The sequence below is a fragment of the Leuciscus leuciscus genome, assembly GCF_965113295.1.
Source record: "Leuciscus leuciscus genome assembly, chromosome: 13".
Classification (NCBI taxonomy): Eukaryota; Metazoa; Chordata; class Actinopteri; order Cypriniformes; family Leuciscidae; genus Leuciscus; species Leuciscus leuciscus.
The window spans coordinates 13,238,759-13,251,185 of record NC_138737.1 but is presented as its reverse complement, the minus strand read 5'-3'; the positions used below and the strand labels follow the sequence as shown (position 1 = coordinate 13,251,185).

The 12,427-nt window shown below is 36.2% G+C and overlaps 1 protein-coding gene and 1 long non-coding RNA gene across 2 annotated transcripts; one reads left to right on the top strand and one right to left on the bottom strand.

The window, feature by feature from the left end:
- Positions 1 to 4,355: 4,355 nt before the first annotated feature.
- porcnl (porcupine O-acyltransferase like) lies at positions 4,356 to 12,076 on the top strand. Its single transcript, XM_082187943.1, has 13 exons — positions 4,356 to 4,606; positions 6,064 to 6,231; positions 7,094 to 7,286; positions 7,413 to 7,456; positions 7,593 to 7,774; positions 8,570 to 8,700; positions 8,796 to 8,921; positions 9,010 to 9,110; positions 9,193 to 9,269; positions 10,673 to 10,736; positions 10,964 to 11,049; positions 11,201 to 11,311; positions 11,467 to 12,076. Exons 2-13 carry the CDS (start codon positions 6,096 to 6,098, stop codon positions 11,563 to 11,565), a joined length of 1,350 nt encoding a protein of 449 aa, XP_082044069.1. The 5' UTR covers positions 4,356 to 4,606; positions 6,064 to 6,095; the 3' UTR covers positions 11,566 to 12,076.
- Positions 7,143 to 7,639, bottom strand: LOC309512393. Its single transcript, XR_014210977.1, has 2 exons — positions 7,551 to 7,639; positions 7,143 to 7,312 (listed from the first exon to the last, which is right to left on the bottom strand). It is a non-coding gene; the product is annotated as an uncharacterized lncRNA (long non-coding RNA).
- Positions 12,077 to 12,427: the final 351 nt, after the last annotated feature.

Here is a 12,427-nt window from a genome sequence, read left to right as displayed (position 1 = left end):
TCCGAGGGAGAGGCCAGTCGATGAGGAAGAGGATCTTTATCATGTCACAACCTGCAACAGACATCACAGTTTACAGGCTATTATTCCATATTATTCAACTATCAGATATGATCTTAAACCTGATGCTTGTGTATTGACCGGATGTTCCTTCATCTGCACATTCACAACACAATCACATTGCATTACATAAAAGATCTGTTCCTCTCAATGCTTTTGGGGGGGATGGGATACATGTAAGGAGCTTGGAGGTATGTGGAATGGACAAGATGGAGAATGGATTGGGGGAGGATGGAGGAGAATGGGGGAGGAGGAATGTGGTGAAGCAAATGTGTAATTGTGGTTTGTGGCTCAACCTAATATTCTTAAGGGACAGATTGATCCGTAAAGTGTTTTGTCCCCCTGTGGATGATGCTTTGACCAATTATATACAACTTTCAGGTAAGTTTGCAATGAAGAATTTTTTAGAATTAATCAGTATCCAGATTTCATCTGTTTAGTTTCTGTTCTGCAATATTGTAGTGTACTAGCTTCACATTATTATCAAGTAAAGTCGATTCAGTTGTGTGCTACATCTCAAATCAACTTAGACCTTTTGACCCAGACAGATATGATCAATTCCACCGCTCCTCTATTATTGAGCCAAACTGCTCGTAAATAAGGGCACCTCTCGTCTCTCTGGAGGGCGGAGAGGCAATAAGCAGAACTCTGTCGGCCACCCCCAGGGCTGAAACCCACGTCCTCCCTCCAAGGACAGCACAGCGCAGTTCATTTAATTACCCAGTATGCCCATTACATTCCCATCTCACATCTGTATGTGGCAAACTCGTCCCACTGGCTGGCAAACACATTGGTTTGTAATTAATTTTTCAGCCTCCTCGGCTGATGTGTGTCAGTCACGTCGCGGCTCTTGCACACATTCCAGACTGCCGAGGCTTACACTGGAGTTGCGATTCAGGACCTAATTCATCAAGGCCTGTACCTGTCTCATATGGGTCATAGTGGGGGAAGGGTAAAATCAGTTTGCATGGGTTTGGCTGCTGGGAATGAACCTTACTCAAATCCCCAGGTGTATAGATCGGCAGAGCTGCGAGATAAGAGTTGGTCCAGGCAGGCAGAAATTAAAGTTGTGATGAAATAGTAGTGGCAGATCTTTTTTTATTATTGTGACGGACATTTGAGTGTAACAGATTTTCGGAAAAGAAAATTTTTTAGGACTTGGTTCTATGCATCTGTTGTTGATTGGATTTTAAGATTTGGGGCGTTGCACTCAAAAGTGATGTCAGATGAACTTTGAGAGGTGTGGTTAAAGTAGACTAAATGCTGGAGTCCTTCACACATCGCCAGTGAGAAGTCTATAGTGTTTGCAGACCGATCTGTGTAGGCTATGACAAGTATCGAGAGAGCGATATTCGAAAGCATATGGAGCTGTCTGCTCTCTAATCGCTCTCACAGCAGTTTCAACCAGATTAACAAAAAGTGTTTATGAAAAAAATTGCCTACTCTAACCACACCTAATTACAAAAGCAGTAAAATAAAATACCAGGCAATAAAATAAAATACAAAGTCAAATTCATTTGAACAATAAAAAGTAAACAGTGCTCAGTTTAACTCCATCAGTACATTTTCCGAAAAGGGCCCTATTGAAAGGTCTTTAAGGAGCCTGTGAGTGAGAATCTGGCTTTATACAAGTAAACAACTCTTTAATCCACATATCAAAGATAGGGGGTGAAACATGTTTCCACTTTAAAATAATGAGATTTCTAGCTAAAGGCTAGTATCAGGAATTCAATGGCTGCATCCTAGGCATTTTTACTTTTTGCCTTGCTGCCTTACCTTAGGCGTTTACGCACGAAACTGATTTTGGACAGTCTTCTGAGGCAGCGTAACGGTTTAATGATCTACAGCAAAATAGAGTGAGCTTTGGTGATAACTAAGCAAATATTTAATTACTACAATAGGAATTTCTCACTAAAAATGACATCAGAAGTGGAAAATGTTGGTCAAGAACACACATTTACACACAAACTGACCACCAACCAAAAGGCAGCGAAGGATACATGCTTCCTTCAAAAATCAATCAGATGAAGGTATCTCAGGAGACAGGAAGTGAAGCTAACATTGGATTCAGATGTTCCTTGATTTCTTCCTTCCTTGGAATACATTTTTCAACTTTCGGACACAAACAACTTCACATGGTAGGCTACTCTGAAAATGGATGACAGTGGGTTTGGTTCAAGGACTATATATATTGAAGGCATCCAAGTTATGACATTTTGACAAAAAATTACGAGGTCAAATAAAAAATTAAAAAATAAACATATACATGGATGAATTCTTCACAATAGGATATATAACATGCATTTAGACAACAGATTGGGTTAGTTCATTTCATGCAGACTTTAAGCTTTCTTGCCATGTGAGCAACAGCGACATCCAGAGCACTGCAGCTGTAACTACACTTTCTCAGCCGGAAGACAGCAGGTGTCTAATTGCTTCATAATTTTGTGCAATTAAAAATGCATATTGGTACTGTTTTTTTTTCTTCTTATGTTTTTTGTTTTGTTTTTCATTTGACAGAATAACAAATAGATTATAGGGCGTTACTCAGCCTTTATGGAGTATTTTTTCCTGAAATTCTGTGAAATGCACCTCTCGTATCGTATCACGATTATACGCAAATGTGGCTTAAATCAGCTGAATTATTTTATCCTTGCGTGACTTTCATCTAACCACCCAGCTGATGTTTTTCAAGATAAAAAAAATATACATATTTGTATTTATGTCTTTGCTTTCAACTGACAGTACATGATATTTACATTTACAAAAGGTTTCCAGGAAATGAGAGACAGCAGTCTTATATAGGAACTAAATTTAGACTGAGCTTGTCCAGTGTCATATGAACAATTACCATGGAAACAAGTGTCACGTTGTTCCTGTGTCTCACTTGTAGCTGGATGAGACTTACAGTGCATCCCTAAATCAGGAGATGCATCCCGTCAAAACAGCATTAAAAAAATCGTCAAAATGTGTGTGTGTCATTAGGCTAATTCATCAAAGCTATTTCTATTCCAAATTAATTACACGGCGCGTGACTGAAAATAAATATTATAATGTTTTGTACAGTAGCCTATGTTTATTTATATAATGCTATTAAATATTATTTTGTTTATTGCTCTAGACTAGCTTGTTTGCTTTTACATATTGTGCGAATTAAACTAAGGTTTTTAATATACACTTGTGGTTTATAAATTTATAATAAAATTACAGATAATGTGTTGTGTACTGCACCTACTGTTGCTATGGTTACATCCTCAGAATATGATTTCTGTTCGCGAGCGCCTAATTATCGCTTATAAGTGAAAATACCAGCTCGTAGCCTCGTACTAATGTAACTTCGAAACCACTGTTAAAACGTATATACTTTTTTTTGCTTAGACAACCTTGGAATGGATGTATTTTTCAAGGTCATTGAGGTCTTAACTTAAAAAAAAAAAAAAAAAAAAGAGCCGAAATTGCTTTCTGACATGTAGGCCTACTATGTGGTAAGTTGTCAATGTTTTGAAACTGACATAAGTCATGACAAAACTAGCACTGAAATAATAATTTTGATTGTTTTCTCTCCATTTATGAACAATATTCCTACCCTGATATAATCACACATAGGCTACATCTCAGAGATGTCTATTTGATGTGCGTGTTTACATCTGGAAGAGGTCTCATGGACGTTTCCTGTCAGACGTTTAATAGACATTTAGAAAATGTCTTTAAGATGTTTATGATTTAGAATGTATGTAAAAAAAACTGACATCTTAAAGACGTCTCTAAGATGTTTGTACACATGCTTTCCAGATTAAGTGTTCTAACAGACATTTTGCAGATGTAGGGGCCCCATGCGTGCTATCTGGGAAAATATCTAGTAAAAATGTCTTGCTATTGGAATTTTAGTTCATTTACAATTTGAAAATAATTATTTTAGAACTAGTTTTTGAATTAGGTGGTGAGAGTGAAACCAACGAAGGCTAGGCTACTGCTAGAGAAAACAAGATGCATTTGGACTTTTGACTTTTGACAAAGCTTCCCCGATAAGGCACATAAACTGATTTTCTTCAATAAGCAAAAACAATGAGAAATTCAATTTCATCAGATAATAATAAATGAAATTTCTCCAGAGTAATTTCAACAGCATCTTTAGGAACAAGAAAAGGAAACCCGGGTGGAAACAGATAAGCGCGATTTCAATCAAGACCTTAAAATTATTTTTAAATGATAAATGAATCCAAAGGAAACCAGAAAATGCATCGCATCAATCATCATTCCCATAATAAATAAATCCCAGGCACTCCAGCACCTCCACCGGCCCTGCGGAGGAAGTGAACAGTGAACGCAGAAGCAGCACGCGGGAGTCAAGTTTGGTTGAACTCCGGTGTGTTCAATACCACGACAGCGGCTGCGTCTCTACACTGAGTCTCACAGATGTTTATGATCGTGCTAACGGAATGGAAAAGACACCTGGATAAGCTGGACGGCACATTCCACTGGAAAAATCCTCGTCCTACTTCCGGGTGTGAGGTTGTAGCGCAGGAGACTTCTGTGCTTCTGGAGATCGGTAAGAATCGCGTGGAAGTGCAGCAGTGAGCCGAGCTCTTCGTTCACAGTCGAGCTATTTAGTTGTGTTACATGACGCCGCGACAACTCTTTGAACTCGGTTACAAGTTCATGAATCTCGATGAATTATAATTTTGATTTGCACGATGCAAAAGGTAGCATATCTGTTTAGGGACTGAAACAAAACACCGCTCTTATACGGTAAAACTACTTCTAAATGGCATGCAAATTCAATGAATCTCAGATAGTCAGTGATGTTGTAGGGCTAAAGCTCGTCTCATCCACATACAGCTGCATTATATAACGACCTCTGTTTAGGAATAAAGGGGATGTGAAACGGTTATATGAACACAGACTGGCCCAGTTATCATGCAGGAATTTTCATTTCAGAAAAGCTCTTTCCCTGTCAGTCCTGGACTACATAAAGCAGGGCTCAACAACAAGGTTTTGCTACAATGATTTCCCCCCTGCTTTCCTGGATGGGCCAGCAGTTCAGCATTTTCATTAACCCCATCCATACAAATTATATTTTTTATTTTTTAGCTCTGTATTTTTTAATATTTTTTTTATTAGCTTATAGCTAAATAATAAAATGTACTAGAAATAATAAAAAATAAATGATATTGCAATATTCAATAATAAATTAATATTTCATTTCATGAAAGATATATATTCAAAAACACACTTTTGCTTGAAAATAATAATACTTTTTAACGTATTCTAACCTACAGAATGCCAATATTTTCACTGGTCCCACCACAGAAAAATTATAAATCTTATTTTTAGCAAAGTATTTATGTGTGTTACAGAACACACATTGGGTTTTCATGTTTTATGGGGACATTCCATAGACATAAAGATTTTTATACTGTACAAACTGTATATTCTATCCCTTTACACGAACCCTACCCTTACCCATCACAGAAAACTTTCAGCATTTTTACGTTTTCACAAAACATCACTTAGTATGATTTATAACATTTTGTCCCCATAAAGTAGGGTATACCTGAACCCCAAACACACACACACATTGCAAAGATGTATCTAGATATTATTTGCAGACTTAGTATTTAACAATGTCATATATATGTGTGTATATGTATATTTATATATATTGCTTATAAAAACTCAATTACAGTTATAATTCATAAACGCATCTTTGCTAGCAAACAGTGGCAGTTGACGCATTTAACAGTTGACGCATTTAAATCAGCACATTTGCAACAAAAAAGTTAATTGTGTCATTTAAAATCTAATGTTTTCCTTTTCAAATTAGTGAAAGCCACAAGATAAACATATGTAAGATTTAATGACAACGCAGCACTGGGCAAATAGCTGACTTTCCCATTAACTGGCCTGAAATCATCTCTCACACTATAGCCCTTGTTGAGCCCTACGATAAATCTATCCAGTAACCATACAATAGAATAATACTCTGTTTCTCCTGTCTTGTCCCAGTCTGTGTTTAACAGCGTTCTAGGGACATTACTATGGATTCCTATGGACGTGTGGAGTTCCTGCAGGCTCTAGCAGAGGGCTGTGTGCTGCCCACGGCCCAGCAGGGTTTAGAGCAGGTCTGGCAGCTTCTGCTCTTCTGCCTGCTGTGTCGGGTCATCTGTAGACTAGGTGAGTCCATCGTGCACAACCCCAGCCCTCAAACACCTGTGAGACTGTTAGTCTTACCCCAAAGGATGGGAGCATGGCCTAGATGGCTCTTGTATGGCTAACTTCAGTGCTTTTTGTCATCCGTTTCACAGCTAAATGTATTGTAGCTAGGGCTGCACAATATATCGAAATGAAATCAATATCATATTATGGCTTAAGGTCACTGCACACTGAGTCCGAAATTTTCGCATGCGTTTTTTCGTATTCGTGATTCGGTGGCTCTGAATTTTCAAAACACCATTCAAAATGCTTGCTACGGATGCATAAAACGGCGAAAATCGAACCTGATACGAATTTTTTTTATGACGGACGAAAGTTTCGGAGGCAGTGTGTAAGCGTGGTTAAAAATTGCGACTCAGTGTGCAAGGGCCTTTAGTGCGATTGTCAAATTGAACAGGTTGTGAAATATATGTGTGCTACTTATCTCAGAGTAAAACTCATCATTTACACACGTATAGTTCACGATACAGCATTGAGGCGTAAATATCGGTGTTGTAATTTTATAGTTTTATTTAATTTAATAATAACCACAATAAATGTAATATACTAGACATTTTCACTCAGAAATTGCTAGTAAATTTCAAAAATAATTACAGAAAGAGTGCTTTCTTTGTTTTATTTACAACTTAAATTTATATTTTATATCACAATATATATTGCAGATAAACAAAATCTCGCAATGTCAGTTTTTCCAATATTGTGCATCCCTAATTGTAGCGCAAATTTCCACACTTGATCTTGTTATATGGAACTCCTGTTACTGAATCGGTCCATCTGTTGAGTCTTGATGCGGCAGTGCTAATGGCGTGTCTGTGTTTGACAGGTGTCTCGTGTCATGTGAAGCATCTGAGCTCGCTGGCAGGCGGTCTGTATGTGCTGTACGTGTTCTTTGAGCTGCACACGATGTGGGTTATTATCCTGAGTCTCCTCTGCTACCTCATCCTGCTCCTCAGCATAAACTCCAGCAGCCGGGGGGTCTTCCTCTCTGTCGTCATCCTCATCTACATGCTGATGGGGTCTGTCATCCACTGCATAGCTAGGGCTTAATGAACACAGAATACTGCCTGGCTCAAATTGGAAAAACTAGACGCAGCTAGTATTTGATCACGAGTGGTCACATATTTTGTTCATTTTCATTATAGGGAGCTTCATATGATAGATGCAGCAACCTGGCATAAGATGAGAGGTGTGTCTTTATTGATTCATTATTAATCTGCATATTCTACTCAAGCAAAAAAAAAATTTATATACGCATGTTATTTTCCTCAAATGTCACTCACCATCGCATCACATCCCGTACTGACTGTTTTGGTTGCGTCCAGGCTCTCAGATGGTGGTGGCCATGAAGGCCATCTCTCTGGCCTTTGACCTTGATCGAGGCGCTGCGTCCTCCTTTCCCTCCCCACTGGAGTTCATGGGATACCTCTACTTTCCTGGAACCGTCATCTTTGGGCCATGGATCAGTTTCGCCCGCTACACAGATGCAATTAATGGACAAAAAATGGTATTTGTATTTAAATACAAATAATACAATTATTTTATTTATTTTTATATAAATTTATAAGTATTATATTATTTTTATATTATTTTATTTCTGTGAGCTCACCTATTTTTAACGTCTTTTTTTGTTTCTCTTTTATTATCTCCTTTCGTATATATTAATGTCAACATTTATTTATGTGTAAACATAATTTAAACAAATTTAAATAAATGAATGCTCATTTTCAGCAAGGATGATTAAATTGATCAAAAATTACAGTAAAGATATTTACATTGTCACAAAAAAACATATATTTCACATTTTTAAATGCAGGGTTTTAGTTTTTTTTCAGCACAACTGTTTTCAACATAGATAATAAGATTTTTTTTTAGCTCCAAATCAGCATATTCAAATTAAATCTGAGGGATCATGTGACACTGAATACTGGAGAAATGGCCATCACAGGAACAAATTACACTTTAATATTTATTAAGACAGTTAATAGACAATATTTCACAATATTACAGTTTTTACTCTATTTTGATAATAAATAAATATTGTGAGCATAAGAGACTTACCGACCCCTAGCTTTGTAGCTGTATAAAAATATATGTACAAATAGCAATTTTTCCAATACATATGGTTTCAATACAGTTTTCAGAAAGTCTCTTCATATGCATATGCAGATATTGACATCAAAATGAATTGAATGTGTTTTGCATTTTCTTTAATGAAGAGAAGATCATCTTGATTTGTGCTGAGTGCATTTCCATCAGCGAAGAGCTTGTTATTCAGTAACTATCTAACTATCTCCTGCAGAGCGTTGGCTGGTTCGGAAAGATTGCTCTGAGCTTTCTGAGGAGTCAGATCTGCCTGGTTATTTCCAACTGTATTGCTCCTTATCTCTTTCCTTACTTCATTCCCATCTACGGAGATGGACTTCCTCGTAGGTGAGCTGCTCTTCCCTCCCTTCCTCAGAGATTCCATATTCAGAGGAAATGAAATTGTATGTTTAATATTGTTTTTATTGGTCTTTTGTCCTCAGGTGGCTTCACGCTTATGAAAATGCAGTGTCCTTCCACTTCAGCAATTATTTTGTCAGCTACTTGAGCGAAACAACCACTGTGATGGCTGGAGCTGGATTCTCTGAGCACAAAGACCATCTAAAATGGCATGTACTCATGCTTTTTCTCTTTATTTCTCTTTCTTTGTAAAATAAGAATTATTGAGACCTAACGTGACATCTTGTTAATTCAAAGGGATATCACGGTAGCTAAACCTATGAATGTGGAATTGCCGAGGTCTATGGTGGAAGTTGTCACCTCTTGGAATCTGCCCATGTCCAAGTGGCTTAACGCATGTATGAATATTTATCCAGGTTTATGATATATTACTGATTCATATGTTATATATTAATGTTCTCCGTACACTTTAACACACAGACGTCTTTAAAAATGCACTCAAACTTGGCACCTTTCCTGCCATCTTGGTGACCTACACCGCCAGTGCATTGTTACATGTAAGTATGATTTTCAGGTCTCTGGTTATAAACATTTTCAAAAGGAAGGTTTGTTGGCACAGAATCAGGTTCCATCTGTTTAAACAGATTTGAGTTTGTATAAGAATAAAACAGCACCTGATCCAGAAAACAGTTTCCCTCTAACATGACAGCTTGGATAAAGATGGTTTGTTATCTCTGAACACCATGACCCAGATTTAAACTGCTGTCTACAGCTGTTGTGGATAGATAATTCAATCACAGCTGCCTACCCTGGCAGCTTTTTCCTTGTCACCTTAGTGAGCTGTTGTAGTTGTACATGTTAGGTTGCTACTCACTGTGTAGCTAAGATAAAGTCATTATAAAGTCATTATAAAGATAAAGTCATTCATGCTGTAATACCAGTTTGACCTTTAGGAATATAAATAAGCTATATAAGAGTAAAAGCTATAAGAATTATTAGATATACATGTATCAGAAATGTGTCTGGCTAAAAAAATGAAACAAAAATTTAACTTTTTTTACACTTACAATCAAAAACAAAGTGTGAATGTGAATCTGTTTGGGTTTGCTGACTATTAATGTGGGTTTTGGAGAAAGGATGTTTGGTTGTAGGGATGGGGGCGGGTCCAATGTGGTAGATAATTCTGGCAAAAATGTGTAAAAAACATTAAATTAAAACACCTTTAACATTGTGTGATTGTTATAGAATTATTTTTTGAACTTCACATGACAGTAATCAACCGGCACTATATCAGTGACATAAAATGTTGTAGTTGAGTGGAGCCCTCTTGTGGTTAATATAGGACATTGTAAATTTCAGAACTGATTGTATATTCACTAAATTCACTTGGGTTTAATAAGAGTTTGTAATGTTTTTTTTTTAAGAAGTTTGAGTTTATATTCACCAAGGCTGTATTCATTTGATAAAAAATACAGTAAAAACAGTAGTATTGTTAAATATTGTTACAATTTAGAATACATTTAAAATGTAATGTATTACTGTAATGTTAAATCTGAATTTCAAGCAGCCATTACACCAGTCAGTGTCATGTCCTTCAGAAATCATTCTAATATGCTGATTTGGTCAAGATATATGCTGATTTTTTTTGTTTTTTGTTATCAATGTTGAAACAGTTGTGCTGCTTAATGTTTTTGTGGAAACTTTGATCTTTGATACATTTGTTTAGGATTTTTTGATGATGAAATGTTCAAAGGAACAGCAGTTATTTGAAATAGAAATCTTTTGTAACATTATAAATGTATCAGTTGCTTTTGGTCAATTTAATGCATCCTTGGTGAATAAAAGTATTAAGATTTTAAAGTGAAAAAAGCCTTTCTGACCCCAAACTTTTGATAGCAGTAATTTGATTGGTATTGTTTGTGTATTTTCTATCATTAATTAATTACGTGTTGTTTGACAGGGTCTCAGCTTTCATCTAGGGGCCGTGCTGCTGTCTTTGGGATTCATCACTTATGTTGAACATGGTAAACAATCATTTTAGTTCATTCATGCATTCTTGCCATCAATAAAATTACGAGAGCTTTGATAGAATCAGTAAATCAATTATATTAACATATTCATATTAATGCATACAGTCATCATGGCACACATTCCAGTAGAAATGACGTTCATCTGTCATTGAAGTGACATGACATCAGTAGTCTAGGCAACAGGACTGAAATACAGACTCTGTTTTGTTTTTTTCTTGTAGTTTTGAGAAAGCGGTTGGCGGCTATTTTCAGTGCTTGTATACTGTCAAAGCGCTGTCCAAGTGACTGCCATCACCAAAATAAGAAGGTGATCTGTTATTTTAACCAAGTCCTGCACTCCAGGATCAAATGTTTGTGTATTATGAAATCTGTAGTTCATGGATTTCCACTGCAATTCCTTATGAAGTTATATTATTAAATTGAGATCTCTTTTTCTTTTTTCTTTTTTCTTATTGTAGACTGTGTGGGTATATGGTGTTAACATGTTCTTCAGTGCGTTGTCAATATTCCACCTGACATACTTGGGATCACTGTTTGACTCTGAAATGGACAACATGCACGCTGAGGAGGTGAGCACTTTTTTTTTATATGCATTCTTTTTTTCATATACACAATTTAATATTCAATTCAATTTTGTATTAATATAAATAATCAACTACTAATAAAAATCTATCAAATCCAATTAGTAAAAGTTGCTTTATTGCAGTATTTTGTTTCCACACAGGGTTACATGGCCAGTCACACCATTCAAAAGTGGTCGGAGCTAAACTGGGCGAGCCATTGGGTGATGTTTGGCTGTTTTGTGTTTTATTGGCTCATTTAAAGAGAATGCTATAGTATTGAAAACAATCAATGGGTCATTACCTGAACCTGAACGTGAAATATGGTGGATGCTTGCTGAGAAACCATAGACTGCCGTTTTCAACAATCAGCGTTACCACATCCATCCTTCTGTCCCTCATGGAGAAGAGTGCCATAAAAAGTGCCTTACGAATCATGGTTACAATAATCATTTTCTCATAATATGATGATACTTGTTCTTTTTATTTTTATTTAGATTAGGTACAATTTTGAATAAAAAAAAAAAAAATCAGTGTGCAGTTCATCTTAAGTGTTACTTGTATCTATTTTTTTTTGTGTGCCAGTTTTTGTCTCTTTATGGCTTCATATTATAGAGAATAAAGCATAGTCTCTTTTAGTGTGACCATGTTATAGCCACTTTTATAGTACATGTCTTAGAATGTTAAACATGTTTCATATTTTTACCTAAAAGAGTAGATTAGGTCTGACAATAATATTTATTATTTTCTAATAAAAAATGTTTGCCAACATGACTATTTTTCTTGAATTATATCTTTTGCATTACTCAATAGCACTTAGGTCACTTTGTTCCCTGACATCAAGTAGGCACTTTTATCCACTTATTATCACTCATGGTGATAGTGCAGCCATGTGGTGTAACTGTGATGGTATTTTATGGAATTCTGAAGTATAAAAAGAACATCATGTACTACCAAAATACATGTAAAAACAAAAAAAAAGCATTACCATAGTGTCATGTCATACACCACCACAGTAAAACGTGTTTTGGTGGGTTAATTGTTAGGGATTTTCTATCAATTTGGAAAAAACTAATACATTAAGTCCAAGCTTGGGCCACTTATAGGAATCACCGATATTTGATA